The sequence below is a fragment of the Nanorana parkeri genome, unplaced genomic scaffold (assembly GCF_000935625.1).
Source record: "Nanorana parkeri isolate BGI_ZX_2015 unplaced genomic scaffold, ASM93562v1 scaffold194, whole genome shotgun sequence".
Classification (NCBI taxonomy): Eukaryota; Metazoa; Chordata; class Amphibia; order Anura; family Dicroglossidae; genus Nanorana; species Nanorana parkeri.
In genome coordinates, this window is record NW_017306462.1 from 1,713,880 (window position 1) to 1,732,890 (window position 19,011).

Sequence of the window (19,011 nt, forward strand, 5' to 3'; positions counted from 1 at the left end):
GTACAGCTGTCACTACTGTGTGCCTGCTTCAGTGATCGAGACCGGCGATCACTCTTCTCAGCTCTCTCCTCTCAATGAGAAGAGTGATCATTGCTGCAGCGGCTGTTTTTAAGTCCCCTTCTGCCTACAACCACCTTGGGTGGACCTCAGTGGGCCCCTACAACCACCTTGGGCCCCGGGGAGGCAGCACCGGTGGTAGGTCCACCCCTGGTCACTCCGGTCCAGTCACCTCTACAGGACACGCAAGGGAGCTGTAAGCAATGCACATATGGATGGAGCTGCCTCGCGGCCATAGCCGCATCCTACTGTAGGAGGCTGAGGAGCCTCTCACCTAGAAAAATGGAAGGCATGTGGCGACCCACTGAACATGGGGTCATGACCCACTTTTGGGTCATGACCCACCAGTTGAGAATCAAGGGTCTAGAGGAAGCAAACTGCAACTGTCCCCTATAAGAGAGGTGGTGAGTGACTGGCTTATCTTGAAACATAAGATTTGAACCTGAGGAACTTGAACTTCAATTTCCATGGAGCCATGTCCTATGTTTAAGTGTTCAGCTAGCATAGCCTAGCATAGCACTTGCCACACAGGCTGTATTCAAAGCACTTGCCACACAGGCTGTATTCAAAGCACTTGCAACACAGGCTTGTCCTTTGTCCCCTTGCCATACAGGCTTGTCTTTTGCCACACAGGCTGTTTTTCACCACACAAGTGAACTGGTCCCCAATCCACCAGGCACACAGACTGGTTCCAGGGTGGAGCTCCTTTCTTAGGAGGCTGGGAGTTCTTGTAGAAGCCCTAACAAGCCAGCTAGCTTCAGCTGGGCTTGTTACCTCCAAGCCTCCAGCCCTCTCAGCACTTCCCCCTAGAAGAAGAACTTCAGTATTATATCTGAATCTAGGGAATACAACGCTGGCATCTTGGCTAAATTCAGACATTTCCCTGTGCCTGCTGCCACAATAGTTAAAAGTATTTATAATAATTGTTGCTATAGTAAGCCTTTACATTTTCCGGTTTGATATACAATAGCCAAACCTGTATGAACTATACAAATGAATCTGTAACATTTTTTTTGGATGATACGCTGAAAGCAGATGTCATGTCATGCGATCACGTGGCTGATAATTACAATGCCTGCAATCCTTCACATTTAACTCACGCATTGTGCACCCTAATTGCAATATTTTTCATCTGTAAACTCTGTTAAGTGATTTAAATTGTTGTTCTATTGTAGAGTACACATGGATGCAGCTTTGCTTCAGTGTAAATAGTTCCCCTTTGGGTTGAAAGAAAAAAAACATATTTATAATTATGCTGAGATGTTTTACATACAAAATAGTGCTAGTAGAATTCAAAGTTGAACATATTATTTTTATTATAATGATAAAATATATTGAGATGATTTGAAAACCTCTGGGAATCCTAGATTACCTACTTCCTTCCTCCATCTTTTTATCATCGCCTACTGACCCTTTAATGTCGACATCTCCTTTCCTTTCTCTCTTTGAATGCCTGCACACCGGGCTGAGTTGAGCGCTCTCTTTCAACCTTTCAACTTTTCTCTTCTCTACTCTTTTTCTTTTCTTCCTCATCTCTCTCTTCTTTCTTCCTTTTTCAGACTTCTTTTCCTCATTGTTGCTTCTTTATTGACCTGATAAACCTTAAATGCTTGCTACGTTGTTTATTTTATGGTCAACCTTAGCAGCTACCTACCTGTTAGAATTCTCCTTTTATTGAATTGTCCACTGCTGCTTTGTACTCAGATCTGATAATATTTTGTTGATGTTTTGTATTTTTGTACTTTTATTAAAACTTTAATAAAAACATTTTGAAAATAAAAAAATATATTGAGATGGCATGGAATAAAACTTTTATTTTTTAGTGCATACCTGCAGAAAGTGGGGGAGGTGTGTGTAGGGAAGGGGGGGTGTTGCTGTTGGAATAAAAAAGTAGAGCTTGGGTAATTTACACATACCATACCTGTTTATTAATGATATTGGGGAAGGTGTTAATAGCCATGTTGCTGTGTTTGCAGATGATACTAAAATTGGGAGGGTAATAGACACGGTCGTAGACAGTATAACACTACAGGATGACCTGAACAAAATAGGGAAGTGGGCAACTATATGGCAGATGAGGTTTAATGTTGATAAATGTAAAGTAATGCACTTTGTAGTTAAAAACAGACAAGTGGAATAAACATTATTGGGTGCTCCTCTAGGGAAGTCAGAAATGGAAAAAGATTTGGTGGTCATAGTAGACTACAGATTGAATAATAGCTTGCAATGCCAGGCTGCGGCAAACAAAGCAAGCAGAATACTGTCTTGTATTAAGAAGGAATGTTTTGTAGAGACAAAGCAATACTTTTGCCACTTCATAAGCTGTGTGCTTCTAGATGGATTTAAAGCCAATAGCCAAGAAAATCTGCACAGTTCACTTTCCCATTTGTGCTCCAATGAGTGTCAACGTCTAAAGGTACTCCCAGAGATAAGATAGTGGTTGGAAGGTCATTCTGTAAAACACTGTGGTATAAACATACATGATTTTACTGGCTAAGTGCGTATGCTTAGTCTCTGTGCAGGCATCCTCCGATGACTTTGGCAATTGGCTGGGAATTGTCTATCCCTGCCTGTTGATATTAACTTAAAGATTGGCTGACCTGGAGGTGCTTGTACAGTTAGGGCAGTGGCCCATAAACAAGTAATTGTTTACCAATCTGTCAGGTATTGTCTACAGCTAGGCAATCATTTTCATCCAGAATCTTGGTTCTATGTGGACATTTAACAAAGCCTACACAGATGTCAATTCATCAAGCTGTATGAGTTATTTAAGCCGTGTTCAAAATGTTATCTGATGATCATTTTCTGATCAAAGTGTCCAGTGTACATACCTATATACTGTATAAGTGCACAATCATTCTTGCTTTGTAGTCAATAGTTTTGATCTATGTTGTAATGTAAACCTGTTAGAAACCTGGACAATTTAAACTGGGAAAGTCAAAATGATGAGCAGATGCTGAGAATATGAGCAGCAGGCAGCTGAAGTTATAGTCAAATCTCAAATACTCTTGTAAAATGGAGCTTGGTCTCTCTCCCTTCTAAGCCTCCCCTAAAGGTCCTTCAATGGAATGGACAGCTTCACAGACTGCCAGGAAGTATCATTTCTAGAAGTGAATGTAAGCTTTGAATATTACTTCAGGCTGGATTCACACTTCTCCATTCCTGTGTATTGTGTTAACATGTGTATAACGGGCATTGGGGTACACCTCAATGCACCCACAATTTGGCACATGACAACGCATGGCAATGGAATGCCAAGCCACTTTAGACTGTTCACTTCTGGGGTGAGCTGTGAAGTATGTTCATGTTCGGACATTTTCCATGAGGGATACCCGATTCGCTACCCTGCCTTGGGCCAGTCTGTGTTAATATGGCTCTGCACTCTCTGCATCATTGCACTATGAGTGCAAGGCTCTGTGCTGGCGCTCCGTTAGTGGGTGGATCCATTATACTCTGCACTCACAAGATGTTCTCAGTCTTACCGCTACATAATGCCTAACATCATTCAACCCAGAATCGTGAGAAAATCTAGCAGGAGAAGTGAACAACCTAGGACAACATAGCTAAACTGGAAAGTGAGCTGAATTGAAGAATTTTTACAAATCAGCTATGTTGTACCAGGTCAATTCTTCTGCCTTCTCCAAACTCTTCACCCTTTTGTGAATAGCCCTGCTAGGGTTGGAATGGAATTACTGCAAGGGCCATGCTGGAAAGGAGCTGAGTAGTGCTGCTAGAGCTGCATTTTCTATTTTATAACACCCAGGGTTGGGCTTTCAGCTGGATAGATCTCAGTTTATGCAGTTGTTCAGCACATGCTCAGCTGAAATTGCCATTTTTGGGACAGGTTCACTTTAACCATTATAAGCATTAATATTTTTTATATTGATATTTTTGGAAATAGTATTCTGTCACCCAAATAGTAAACCTCAAATGGCACCTCTGCTTATAGACATCTCAAAGCACCAAGCAATTACCATCAGAAGAAGAAATAATGTCACATGGCCATACTTGTAAATTCACTTATACACACGCAGTACATCTGATTCATGTTAACACATTTTATAACTTGACAATGTGAATTTTCCAATGGAAAATTTGACATATAGAATACATTATGATATCATTTAAAGGAAACATAAACGCACTGTGTGGCCAACGTATTGTGGACACCAGAGCATCACACCTACAATATGGACAAGGTATGTGGACAGCTGTCCAAATGACTGAATTTAGTTTTTTTCAGTGAAGAGTTAGGTTAATATCGCAGCATATAAAGACATTTTTGGACAACTGTACACTTCCAACCTTGTGACAACAGTTTAAAGAAGGCCCTTTTCTGTTCAAGGATGGCTGTGCCCCTGTGTTTAGAGTCAGCTCCATAAAGACTTGATTTGATGAGTTTGGTGTAGAGGAACGCGAGCGGTCTACACAGAGCCCTGAACTTAACGTTACTGAACACCTTTGGATTGAATTGGAGCGCTCATTATTAGCCAGATCTTCTCGTCCAGCATCACTACGTGACCTCACAAATGCTCTTTTGCTGAACAGGCATATATTCCACAAACACTCTCCAAAATCTTCTGAAAGCCTCTCCAGAAGAGTGGAGACTGTTATAGCCTCAGAGAGAGGTCAACTCCATAATAAGGTCCATAGTTTTAGAATAGAATATCCAACAAGCGCTTAAGTGTCATAGTCAGGTGTCTACAAACTCTTGGCCTTAAAAGGAAAATAAATCCATAGGCGATAGACCCTGTTACATTGGACTACTATGGAAAAAAATAATACAGCTGGGCTTTTTTTTTTTATCTCCTGTCTCATTATTTAAATGATGTCCTGTGAGGATCTGCCAAATGTAACTGATTCTAGAGCACACTACATTGTCAATTACACATGCAAATATCTTACAGATTAGTAACAGAACTGGGACTTCTTTCATACAAAGATTAAATTCAATCAGCCTAAGAGGAATGAAGATTTGCTTTAATACGTAATGAATTACTGCGTGCACTTGACTGTGATGATTGAATATTTCATGGCAGAAAAATATTCCCAAGAGACCATCTTTAAAAATCCATAAAGTACTGGGAATTGTCTTACAGTGGAGCAAAGGAATATTAACCATCACAGAATATTAACAGCTTAAATCTGAATTCCAGACACAAACATTTTTCTGAATTATATACCCTAACAGTCCCAAAGGATATACATCTACTTTGTGTGCACCAAATACCTTTAGCTTCCCAGATATTACCTTATAAAAGAAGCAGAAACATATGTTGATGAATGACAACACACCTGCCAAATGCTACCAAAAAGGAACACCTCTACGCACAGGCTGGAGGCCTTAGGTGTGGGGCCTACATGACTGGGCTTAAAATGAATGGGACAATGAGGAGTTAACAGTTTTAATAACACAGTGATGTGTACTTACATGATTGGTGGGTGGAGAGGAGCAGGAGAGGCTTCCGAGGCGGATTCGTCGGTGGGATCAAACGTTATTCAGTCGGGAGATGACTGCTAGTAGTGCTAACTTCCCACCCACTTGCCCCTTGTTAATTTTTTTGTTTCATTGTTGAGGTGACCTTTTTTGGTGATTAGGAGAAGATAGTCCTAGCAACTGATGGAATTACAAGGTCCTAGAAGGTAGTCATTCTGGTCATATGTAAAGTGAGTACAGACCCATCTTAGGTACAGTGCCCCTTAATATGTATGTTTGATTGCCAGTGAAATAGTGGTTTGGTGGTTGTACCTGCTGGTAATGGTGCAATTGTCTTCTAATCTGTGTTCCGTGACTGAAGTCCTATGTTATAGGTTATGCAAATACGAAATTTACGTAAAAGTGCCTTCAAAAGTACCTTTGGCTCCATTTACTCAGCATGTTATTTCTGTTTTTTATACATTTGTAAATAAAAGGCTGCCATGGCTATTAAATGTCAATTGGTATCAAGTGTTCAGTTAATTTTAGAAACTGTGGGAGTGGAGTGGTGGCCTGGCTGTTTGAAGAGACATATTTAATGCCCTAGTCATGGCCAGAGACGGAATCCCTTCTGCACAGTTGGACAGATACATGTGTTTTGCAATATGTACGAGAGATAATGAGATGCTGATTCTATGTCATATATATGTGGTCACACTACCCTAGCATCTCACTAATCTTAAAGATATGTTGCATGGAGCTCATTTTCTTTAATTTCTATACACAATGTGTATGCTTAGAGGCAGAGGAATTAGGAGAACTTGGAAAATCTCTATGAAAAAGTATGACAGCTGGGTCTAGGAGTTTTTTCAGCATTTGTGCTGTATCTTGAAACTACCAGTATGTAAACTTAATCCAGTACCAGGGGAGATCAAGCACAGAGATGTATAAGATTAGCATAAAACCTGCTAGGGAATGGAGTCACAATTTTACTATAAAGCTTTCATTGAGTCATGGTTATATCTGGAAAAGCTCAAGTTCTGACTATGAGATGCGGGGGTTTAAAGGCATATGTAATAGTCACATTTTCTTTTGAAAGTTAGAAAATGCAAGTGCACAGTACAAAAATGAAAAATTATTTTTGGAAAACATTAAACTAAGCAATAATATTGCATAACAAATGGCTTTCAAATTTGTTACATTTCTCACTTATCACTTATGGACCCTCAGCTATCACCTATTCTTAACACTTAAATTCATAGTTCACCTTTTGGGAAAAAAACAATTGATGACATTGATAAAAAAATGTGTGCATTTACTCATTTTTTGCATTGGAGCCTGCAAAGCATTGCAATCACAATTAGTAGATTGAGGGTGCAATGCACATGCATATGAAGACTGTTCCCCCGGGCCCCAAGTCCGTATAGAGGTATGGACCTTCAGTGATGTTAAATTACCACACTTTCCACTGAGAGTTACAAGTCCCTCTGCCACAGTGGCAGATGAGACTTGTAGCCTTTTCATTCACAAATTCTGCAAATGGATGATGCTGCCGTTCAGGCACTGAATTCAAAACTAAACAGGAGCCTGTTGCGAGAAGAACTCGGTAATTCAGTTAAGTGTGGTGGTGGGCTGAGGAATGTGACCATGTTTCATGTTACCCCCTAAATATGAGTGCAACATGAACATGGTCAGATAGATAGGTTATTCTTTTAATTTCACCATAACAAAACCATCCCTTCCACTTAGACTAGGTTCAAACCTAGACGACACCTTACCACACGGCAATCGTGCACTATTCCGCGCGGATTGCCGCACGTTCAGGAGTCGACAAGGTGTGTACCTATAGCGCTGTAGGTGCTATTATTTTTTAATGGCACCCCAGTCACGCTGGGCGGATCGCGCGGTTTCCCGCCTGTGCTTCCGAACACGATTGCAGCTAAAACAGCCGCACATCATATGTCACAAAAAAAAGGTTCTTGTACCTTTTTTCTGCGATTGCCGTGCAGATGTCACCCCATTGAAAATCAATAGGGCCACGTGGCAATCGCTGCCTGCATTGTACAAGACCGCACGTTCCCGGGACACGCGTTCCGGGTGCAGTGCAGGTGTGAACCTAGCCTTAACCTTGACATATGCCTTACAATGTATGTATAATACTGTTGGAACTTCTTGCACAGCCTCACAGAGAAACACAAGCACACAGTCTGATATGCATGCTGCACATGGCTTGGAAAACAGGAAGGAAGCCACAGCTTTATTTTCTACCTTAAACTGGCCATACACCTTACAATTATCTGCAGATTTTCTGTGGTCAGATGGAAAAAGTGCAATAGATTGGCCCAGGTGGAGATTACTCCATCCGCACAGTTATGTTTAGATGGAGGAATCTGTTGCACCTTTTCCATTTGACCACAGAAAATCTGCAGATAATTGTAAGGTGTAGGGCCAGCTTCATTCAATACAACAGAGTATATACAATAGATATAACAGAACTTATAAACACTGCCATCCACTGACCAAAATGTATACTGCAGGGGTTATTGCAATAGATAAAATAATGTGTATTCTAACAAATGCAACCTACAGTACCTCCGAACAATGAACTGAAGCCCTAACCAAATTCTAAAATGTACCTTTAACACCTTGCCTACCCTAATACCTAACCCTTACTCCCAACCTAACTCTTAAAAAAATTGACTCTTACTGTTTAACCTAATCTTACCACCTAACTCCATGTCCTTCCCCTGAACTTAACCCTTAATCTTAACCTTCTACACTCTGACCCTAAACCTACTGTCTCTCAGTGCAGCCTTTCTCCCCATGGCCTCCACTCAGCTGTGCTCTCTTCTCCAGGTTAAGCATCAACGTTTGCCGAACAACGGGTCCTGCACTTGCATTAAGGCCCCTCGTCCTCACAGGCTGTGAACTGGGGCCCAAAACTGAACTGAATATTCCAGATGAGGTCTTACTAATGCTTTGTACAGGGGCAGAAAGCATACAAGAAAGCATTTTGCTTGCTTTAGAAGCTGCAACTCTACTTTGCGTGCCATTATTGAGTCTATGGTCTACTATAACACCCAGATCCTTCTGTCATTGACTTCGCCAGTTGTACTCCCCCTAGAGTACAGTGTAGAGGTTCGTAGTTATGGCTATTTTTCTTTCAAATAGAAGGAAATATATTGTTGGTGCCTTTGCTCTTGCAGAGAGTAAATGGGCTTAATGAATTTAATGGTACATTTTGCTCTCTTCTAAGGCATTTAAACCTATTAAAGTGGCCTGTTCCTAATGAAGCCCTTCTGCTTTGCTGTGTGGGTAAATTCATATAAATAGCCTGTTAGATAAATGCCAAGTCTATTTATGTTTGTCTGTTACATGTGATTCCATTCATTCATGCTCCTTGGTAACCTGCCAGATGAGGATCTCAGGGAGCTGGCTGCATTCTCCTCTAACGATCTTACATGTTTAGAGGAATACAAGCCATACACTCGGAATAATTTATATTAACAAAAAGGCAAAATATAAATGTTTTCAGTAAAAATAATGATTTCCTCATTAGAAGAGCCACGCACATTTAAAGTGTACAGTTCCATCTGTAAGTTTACTTAGCTTTAGAGACCAAAATTCAATTGCACCTGTCATGTGTGCAACAAAGCTTTCTAAGGTGATAGTTGCTCATACTTGCTTAGGAGACAATGAGAACACACCAGGTATACCCCTGTATTGTCTAGATCAGCCTTCCTCATTGCTCAGACCCCATTCACACTGAGTGTTTTGTAGTGCGATTTCCGCTCAAAAATCGCTCAAAAATGAAGCTCAATGTTGCTCTTCCAATACATTTCAATGGAGATGTTCACATCTTGCAGCTCAATGTCACCTGTAGCTTGTAGCTGAAGCTTGTTGCTTGAACATGAGCTATTTTTCGATTTGGCCCAAGTAGACTTTGATAGACTGCCAAAAGAAGCGCCACGTAGAGTGACAAAATGTGCACTGGAGCTTAATGTAGCTCAATGTTGCTCAGCTCAAATCAGCGCTGAAAAAGCTTGTAGCTCAGTGTGAATGGGGTCTCAGTGAACATGCCTTCTGTATAGCTTCTCGCATGATTTGGTTAGCGCTAACCGAAAGCAGATCAGGTCTGAGCAACCAGCTGCTAGTGATGACCCTGGACTTGGTGTGAATCCAGTTTACCTGAGTTTGCCCAAGCTTGCTTAAAATTGTGACTGCCACCACTTCCTCTTGGCGGAGAGGAGAGGCGCATTCTCCGCCCACAGCTCTACATCACAAGGGCAGGGAATTCTCCCATCACAACCATTGGGACGGGGGGTGAGGAGTGACGGTCACAGTTTTGAGCAGCCTTGGGCAAACTAAGGCAAACTGGATTTGCGCCAAGTCTAGGCTTATCTCTACCAGGTGCACTGTTAATTAGTAAATCTTAATAATCCACTGTGTACCTGCACACCACCATTTTGGCATACATTAGTGACTTGATAGGAGTGTACAATACTACATTATCACCTCCCACTTACAATGATTCATATTTTCCTTTTTTCCCCGTACAATAACTTCAAACTGTAGCTATTAGGTCACTTCACTTTAATGTCATTTTTTTTAAAAAGTTTCTACAACATGCTTGTAGTTTTACCTATAAGAGCAAGCATTTAAATACGGTACCACTTAGCCTCGTTGTAAATACCAGTTTTCTGTATACATAAAAAAATATTTATTTGGCTTGTAAAACTGCTGACTGTTAGCTTAATAAAACAACTCACTGTAAATGATTTTGTTTCCCTTTAAGCTATTATTGAAAGTTCCCATTTTTAATAGCGCTAAACGTTTTGCTGACTCTGTCTGCCTTGCAGTAGTATTCATAGTGCACATTTGCTAGTAATTACAGAGCTAATTCTCTATATGGAGTGAACTTTGATGACTTAATATAATTATATATTTTGTGCAGTAATTATTTTAAATAGAAATAATATGGTTGAGTGATGGTGAGCAGCAATGGCAGTAATGAAAAAGAATGGTTTACTCTTGATATTTGTACAGATTTTCTTTTTGTGGGACACACAGGGAGCAGAAACGCTGTCCCACTTCAATACGGTGTGGTGCCACTCATAATATTGTGTGTTGCATTCTCAAAAAAGGGTCAGGCTGTGATGGGGTGTGATGGCAGCCCATTCAAAATAAATGGCTGCAGCAATGCATGTTAATGCATGATGTAACAGTCGTTACAACGTGTATCTCTTAATGCACCACAAGCGTTCTAACCTGGCCTTAAAGTTTATTTGTATAACAAAAATAATATATGTGCTCACAGATGACCCCCGACCCTTTCCCTTTAAAACTTGTGCGGTACAATTGCGACATTCCCACACAGGTTTTTGGTGTGAGTGTCATTGAGTCCTAATGCAGAGCATAAATAAAAAGCTGAAGAGTTTTTCCACTCTGTGAGTGACAGTAAATCAGGATTAATCTCGGTCTTCTTTATTAGATAAACAATAATGAGGGTTCTAATCACCCAGCTCCTCAACGATAACTACATGAAGACAGGAATGTGAAGACCGAGAAGAGTGCTGCATTTCATTTCTTCAGGAGAATTGCACATAAAAGGAGAGCATTAAAAATGATCCTTGGGGGCAATTTAACTTTATTATAGTTATTCCCAGCTGAAGACACTGGGGTTATCAGCGGATCCTGAGCACAGCTGTGAACTGTTAACCCTGTGCTTTCAATATGGAGCACACTGATAAAGCACATTACAGAGCAATGGAGCAGCACTGTGCAGTCTAAAAAAAAAATACAAATGTAAATGGTTGCCTCTACAAACTAGATTCTATTTTCTCATAGTATATACAAAAATTAAAACCCTTCGACCTCTGCAACAAGAGCCTTGCACCAATGTGATGCAAGTAGGGTTGCCACCCGTACAGTACGGGTTTCGGATCCTGTGTACGGGTGGGAGGCGGGCTCCCACCCGTACACAGGATTCAAACGGCAGACTTGCTCACCTGGCGGCGGGCGGTGAGCGCCGGGCAGCGAGCGGTGAGCGGCGGGCAGTGAGCGCCGGGCAGAACAAAATATGTGCATAGTGTACTTTACCAAAAAATTGCCGTGAGGCGCTACAGTGTTCGGGTTTGGCTTGAAGAAAAGGTGGCAACCCTAGATGCAAGTGTGAGAATCTGACTACCAGCCTTATGTCCCAATCACAGACATAAACACACATGTGCCAATTTGGGAAGAACACCGTTAAAAGAAACCTGTACTGAGTGAAATAGGTACAATGCTTATGCTTACATCCAACAAATGTTAGCTGCCTGGCTGCCTCTCACCTCAATACTGACCTGGAGGAAGCATGCAGCAGGCAAAGTCAGGACTCCCTATCTACACACTTATGAAAGGGAGCATAGCCAGGGCCGGCGTGTGCGTGGCGTGAGGCACAATTTTCTGTTCTTGCCTTAGGCGCAAAAGGAGCTAGCTACGGCTCTGACTGGATCAGCATGGCAACTAGCATTTTCAGGTGGAGAGGTTGGCATTTGGCACCCCGACACACGTCACACAGAACATGGTTCCTTTACCCTAGTGGTAGGTTTTTGAGCTATAGAAGGACATAGGATCACTTGGAGGAAACTGATAAGGATGGACAGATGAAGAATATACAGATTCTATACGGGTAGAGTCACTAGTGGGAACTGCGCCCAGGTATCCAGCACTGCAATACAAGAGAGCTAAGCATATAAGGTAACCATATACATGGAGTAACTATCACCAGGACATTTGTGGTAGAACAAAGTCACTAATGTATTGAGTCTCGGAAATAAATCTCCTTTCTGAATAACAATTGGTATCCAAGGACATATTTACATCTTGGAAGCCTAAAGGTACAGATAATCCTGCACTCTAAGCACGACCCATAAGTAGTCCCTCAAGACATGCCCCATTGCAGGGCATACAACATTTTTTTTCCATTACATAGTTTGCAGAAAAAAGACTGAGATGGGAATTTTGCTAAAGGTGCCTACACACCTTGCGATAATCGTACGAATATCGCAAGGTGTGTGGAAGGCGTGCATCCGTTTCTACTTTTGTCTTTCGAGCATGTTCGAAAACCAGCCGAATCGTACGATTTCCGGCTGGTTTGTAGCATGATCGTGAGATAACTGCCGCACGGGCCGGTGTGCGCAAGCGCACACTGCCCGTTCAGCATTACGGTCATCGGAAGCCTGCCCCACTTGCGATTATCACAAGTACGATCTGCCTGTCCAAGATGGGCAGATCGTATGTTTTTTTAATTACCTTACAAACATCGCAAGACAAAAGTCTTGTGATGGTTGTAAGGTGTGTGGCCAGCTTAAGACTGGAGCAGATAGAATCTGAAGCTGCTCCAGATTCTGTCTACTCCAGTTTTAAACTCCCCCCCCCTAAAAAAAATATAAAAATATTTGAATATAAAAATGAGGTTCCCCCCATAGTGTCAATATTGTCCGTTTGTTGCCTGCGGATTGTCATAATTGCCCAACTGTGGCCCATATGTTGTCAACAATTTTTGCCCTTTTTTCAGCACTGTTTGTTCAGGGGACCAAATTACTTTAATGGAGGTCAGCTGCAATCAAACCATGCCTTCTGCCAAAAGCCAACACTGTCTGCAAATGTTAGTCACATAAAGGTAAAATCAAATATATAATAACAACTAAGCATTAAACTACATTTATTATATATACATATAGGATTCATCTATGAAATGTTTTTCTTATGAGATGAAAAAGTGAACTCTAATGACCTGCAGTGTTTGACAAAACCATACTGGGGAAAACAAGGTTCCCGCACTTCAATAACTCCATCATTGCCTACAAGAGCTTTTGTAACATGGAAACAGAACTGGAAATAGCAGATTTTGATGAACCATCTTCAGCATTAACAAGATGTCAATCAATAGACTCAATAAAATGCATTTGGCCTCCCAGTGATTGGATCAGGGTAACCAATCCTTAATACTAAGGAAGCCGCAGGCACTCTTGAGACTAGTCAGCTACAAGAGGCTTTTACACTCTATAAGGGACATCACATTAAAAGAGGAGATGCATCTTGAAATGTTTTGTAACCTACATGATAAAGTTAATTTAGATGGTGCCCATAAAAAGAAGCAATTACAGTGATGTAGGCAGGAAGGGAAACTGAAAATAGTACATATTGAATATAAAGATACCTAGCTCCTTAGACATCTGTGTTCTGTGCTGTCCATACCTGGCTTAAAGAGAACCAGTGACGCTTAGGCTATGCAAGAATCTGAATGCATCTTAATTAACATGACTATGAAACTTACTTATAAAATAATTATATTTGCTTTGTCTTGTGCTTGACCACACACATTTGAGTCTTAGTTCCTAAGTGTGCCAAATAGTACAAAATAACACTGTACCAGTATTAAATATAAAAACGTTATACTTTGTTATTTCATACTCTTATGCAATTTGTGAAGCTGGAAGGTGACCAAGAGGTCAAACAGATCCCAGTGGAGCAACTGTCAGACTCAAGCTGGACAAGAGCTTGGTCTCAAGCTGGACCAGAGTTGGAATTAAAACAAAGTAAGTAAACCTAATTGAGTGGCTAAATATAAATTGTAATAAGTAACCCTGCACAATATAATATCTGAATATTTAGATTTCTAAAGAAGACCAAGGTAAACTTGAACATGACAGCCATACCACTAGCATTTTCAGTAATGGCAGCCTCCAGTTTTCTATCACTCCCTTTAAAAAAAATAGGGGGCCTGAAAAGTGCAGTTACCCACCGCTGTTCTTCAAACTGTCCTCATTACTCTGATCTGAGCACATGTGAACTGACTGGTTGCTATAGCTACGGTACATCATTGTTCAATGCCGTGCCTTGTTAAATAAGCCCATAGAGATTCTAACTAGAGGACAGGCCTATCTTTAATTTAGTGACAAAGGTATAGGATCGATTTGATGGAAAAGCCTTCATCAAACACATTCTGAAAAGCATGGTCTCCAGAGGTCACCGTGATGAGCAATGCCAATATGCCAATTTATCTGTATAGCCAGTGAATATGGTATAGAATTTCATAGTCAGGTTAAATTAACAAATCCCAGTTCATCTTATAACATACCTGTGCTGTCTTCATACACAACGGTCACAATCTTCCAGCTGTAGTGTAAGACCAGGTCCAGCACAGCTCGGCTGATGGCAGCATAGTCGGGGTGAAGGTTAATAAAAAATGTGTCCTTGTTGTCCACCGACGGATGTTTCCACCGGGTTTGGATGTGGGGAACTTCCAGAGCATTGCAGATAGACTGGACCGCACTGACGGAGGAACTGTGTGATGGCCCGAACAATGCAGCCACACCAAGAGCCAGCTGGTCGCATGCTAGGGGAAGAAAGAAAGAAAATAATGATTACCTATATCTATTTATGCTGAGATTAACACTACATAGTTAGTGAGGTTAAAAAAGAAGCATGTCCATTGGGATCAACCGATAGTATCTCTGCTGCCTCCTGCTATTACAGAACTTAAGAAAAAGGCAAGCTTTCCATTCATGTCCTGCTTCTCTTATCTCTGCAATGGAAGCAATATATGTATTTGCTGTTTGGCAGGGCCTACTGCTGGGGTGGTGGATGGTGGGTCTGGGCTGTGGGGCAGGGGGCATTCGCCCCCTCACCCAGTGTTAATAAGATATGTTGGGATGGTGCTTCCTACCATAATTTCCAGCAATGTTCCTGTCCATTTAGGGGCTTTGGGTATCCCTGACCATCTTCCCATGCTGCTACTTTCTATATAATAATAATAATTTTAAAAAATCCATCAGTGAGTGTGGGTCACAATAATCACAGTAGGCATTGAGACCTAGAAACTCAGCACTGAGATCTTACCAAGATAGAATCCAAAAGATATAAGAAACCAAAACCCGAAATCAATTTTGAGTGTCCTGATTCTTTACAGTGACACTACACTCAGAAGTTAAATCTTAAAAAAGCCTTTAGGCACCTTTAAGTACCATAGGCGCGTTTTTTTCTGCTCGTTTTTTAGCACGTCTTTTCGTTCAGTGAAACGCGCGTTCGACGCTCGTTTTTATACCTCCCTGGCGGTATGATTTTTAAAAAGTATTTTTCCTTTATTTTCTCTATCTTTTTGGGGGTTTTTAAAAAAAAAATAACTTTAAACTTCCCACCGGTTCCACCCCCCTGCGACGTGGCCTCTTGCAAGGGACGGAACCCGGAAGTTGTCAGCGGCCGGAGGACACAGTGGGGATCGCGGACAAGGTAAGTCCTACGCTGTATTCCAGAGTGTGGCTCGGGGTTACAGCTTTGTTAACCCCGAAACCACACTCGGGAATACCAATGGATACGCGCTGAAAAACGCCCCACGGGTTCCATGGGCTGAAATACGCCCAGGTGGGAACCATGCCCATAGGGATTCATGGCATTTCACTTGCTGAGCCCAGGTGTGAACGCAGCCTAACTGTTAACAAAAATTTATCTTATTTGTCTATTGCTTGTCTGTAGTTCTTCAAATCATCTCTAAACTTGTGCTGACATTGTCCTTGCTTCTGGTGGGTGGCTACTTTGTTCACCATGGTCCCTGTGTGTTGTGTAAAGTAGCCACCGCTCCGGACTTGCTCCCATTATGGACTAAAATAGTTTACTAATTTGTATTGAAAGGATAGTCTATCATGGGAGCAAGCATTTAATACTACTTTAAAAGCTGTTAGGTTTTTCCCATCTCTGTAGCCTTGGGGAGATTTTCCTTCACTTCTTGTCCTGAAAACACAACAGGAAGTTAGAGGGAAATCTCTTGAAGCATACTTTTGATACACTTTAACCTTGTGATTGGGGTTAACTTTAACTTGGATTAAAGTCAAAGACTCATTTATATTTTTCTCTATTTCAAAACCTTCATCAGACATCCAAAGGAAACTTACATTAGTTTATGATCTCCGTGTAGTTCACAGGGGGTAGAAACAGGAATTGGACATCTATTCAGACTGCTGTTACCACAACCTACATACTGCAGTGCAGTGACATTCACTTTAAATGGCACCACAGCAAACTAAACCAATGAATCACCAATGCATCTGTGTTGCAGTCCACTGCAATGCCTTGTTAGGTACTGGGGTCCACTGTGGTGCGCTGCATGCGATAATGCACAATAAAGGACAGGATAGGTCTGAATGGACCTTTACAGTTATATCTGCAAACGAACTGATGAACCTGGATATATGAAATGAGCTAAAGTGTATAGAAATTGCACTTCTTTGGTAAGTTAGACATACCTCTCCGGGAAGCTTCAAAGCTGTCAAACAAGTTGATTCTCTGGATGTCGTAGTTTAATGTAGTGTTGGGCATCAATGTTCGGTTTCTGTTGATATTAGTGACTGCAAACTTGAAAGCTAGTTCTTCCATATTTACCGGCTCATTTTCCTGCGTCTCAAAAATACCTCCTGTAAACCAGAGATAAACCAGCAGTTGTTATTGATGTTCTGGAACTATGCTTAAAATAGTCAAAGTAAGCATGCACCCCAGCTATATACAGTATTTAGTCAGCTAAAAAAAAAACACATGGCTACTACAGAAAGATCCACTTAAATAAATCTTTTCCATTACCAGCTGACCCAGAGAAGTGAAAAGCCATTACAGCATGTCTCATTTGCCCTATAACAATTTTGTTCTTTTCCCAGGAATAAACTTGTACTTTGCCCATGCCAGCATGTTCGTGGCCCAACTGGCTGCAAGTTGTTACCATTTTTTTTTATCTCCCTTGCTGCTCCATTCAGCCATGAATTGGAGCTTATACAGCTTATAACCTCCTTAATACAATGTTGGCAGGGCTAGCATTAGGGGTGGGCAAACTGTGGAATTGTCCAGGAGCCCCACATTTATAGGGGGCCTCCAGGAGCTTCCCCTACCCCCTAAAGCCTCCCCTGTACCTAAAGAGCTGCACCATGTGCAGCTCTAATAGATGATCTGAAGCTTTGGCTCCAGCAGAAGATCAGGACACACAGCACCAGGCTCCGTTCACCTTCCTTTCAACAGGACGAAAGACTAGAAGCTGCAGGACAGGGGTAGCTTCACTGCTTCAAGAAGAACTTCCACCAATTTGTCAAAATTGTATATTACTACTACTATAAATGCTATGATATGGCAAATAAAACAGACATACTTACTATTCCATGCAGTCCATTGAAAACTTACTCACAGCTGAAGTGAAATGGCCCATGCTGCCATTTTGGTTCCGGGTATATATCGGTAGCCCAACTGTTACTTACACACTTTCATACCTAGCCTGCTGATAACATGCCGCTAAATCCTGCAAATGTGCATGCTGAACATAGCAGCTGTCATCTAAGCAAGCTGAAATCTCACAACACTTCAGTTACTGCCTACAGCCTTCTGGGATATGTGACATGGCATATTTTATTCTCGCCTAGGCAAGGAGGAAGTAGGAGGAGCCATACAATTGTAATATCTCCCCAAAAAAAGGTGTAAACTTACTAGGGGGATTTTATCAAGACTGGGGCAGAAGCCGGCCCGAGCTCTTTTAGCATGCACCACTATCGCACAAACCCATCCCACCCTCAGGCGGTGATTATGCTAGGGACACCCCATCTTGTGTGTAATGTGCAGATTGTATGTATGTTTGTATGTACATTTCAGAGCTATGTGCATGTTTGTATGAGTAGTATAGATAATATTTATGCTTGTGTGTAGATAGAAAACAGTGTTAATAGAACTCAAAACTCCTTAGTGTAAAAATGTGATGAAAACTGTGCCAATCCACAAACGACAAATGTTAGCAAAATTGTTTTGAAACTTTCTGCACGAGCGCCAGCCAAGGCATTGGCCTATACACATACAGCACAGCAATGAAGTAATAAAATGAACTAGGATCACACTAATCCAGCACGTTATTAATCTCACGTGCCCCACTCAAGCGGCGGCCATATTGAGTGGGGCACGTGAGATTAATAACGTGCTGGATTAGTGTGATCCTAGTTCATTTTATTACTTCATTGCTGTGCTGTATGTGTATAGGCCAATGTAGTTGGATCTGTATGTGCGTTATAATTAATCAAAATTAATCGATTAATCGATTAAAAAAAATTAGATTAATCGAACACGAAAATTTTAATCATTACCAGCCCTAGTTTTTGTCCTACTGACCACTGATGTTGGGCCATGTTTTACTCCCACTGATCACCATCCTTTCCCCAAACATTGTGACAGTTAGTGAACTGGCCCTTTGTTTAAAATGTATGGGGACCCCTGAATAATAGTTACTATCTTTTCCACGCAATATACTGTATGAAAACAGGAAGCAGAAAATACATGCAAACGATACACAAAGACAGTCCTTTCTAATTTTCTTACACTCTTCTGTAAATAAAAACTTTACTTAATTTTTGTTTCTTCAATCCTCCATTTTCTCCACTGTAGATTCAGGGGTGTAACTACAAATTATGAGGAAAAAATCTTTATGGGGTTCTCCACCAACTTCCCTAATGTCATTGATCCTAACAAAGTTCTCC

General features: G+C 41.2%; 1 protein-coding gene across 5 annotated transcripts in view; it reads right to left on the bottom strand.

The window, feature by feature from the left end:
- GRIK1 (glutamate ionotropic receptor kainate type subunit 1) overlaps positions 1-16,922 on the bottom strand; it is a 160,426-nt gene extending 143,504 nt beyond the window's left edge. For all 5 annotated transcript variants that reach the window (XM_018555371.1, XM_018555374.1, XM_018555373.1 and 2 more), the window contains exons 1-2: positions 16,759-16,922; positions 14,598-14,855 (exon numbers count right to left, since the gene is read on the bottom strand). In XM_018555371.1, the coding sequence (XP_018410873.1) occupies positions 14,598-14,855; positions 16,759-16,888 (388 nt within the window). In that variant the 5' untranslated portion in view covers positions 16,889-16,922. The remainder of the gene's footprint in view (positions 1-14,597; positions 14,856-16,758) is intronic.
- Positions 16,923-19,011: the final 2,089 nt, after the last annotated feature.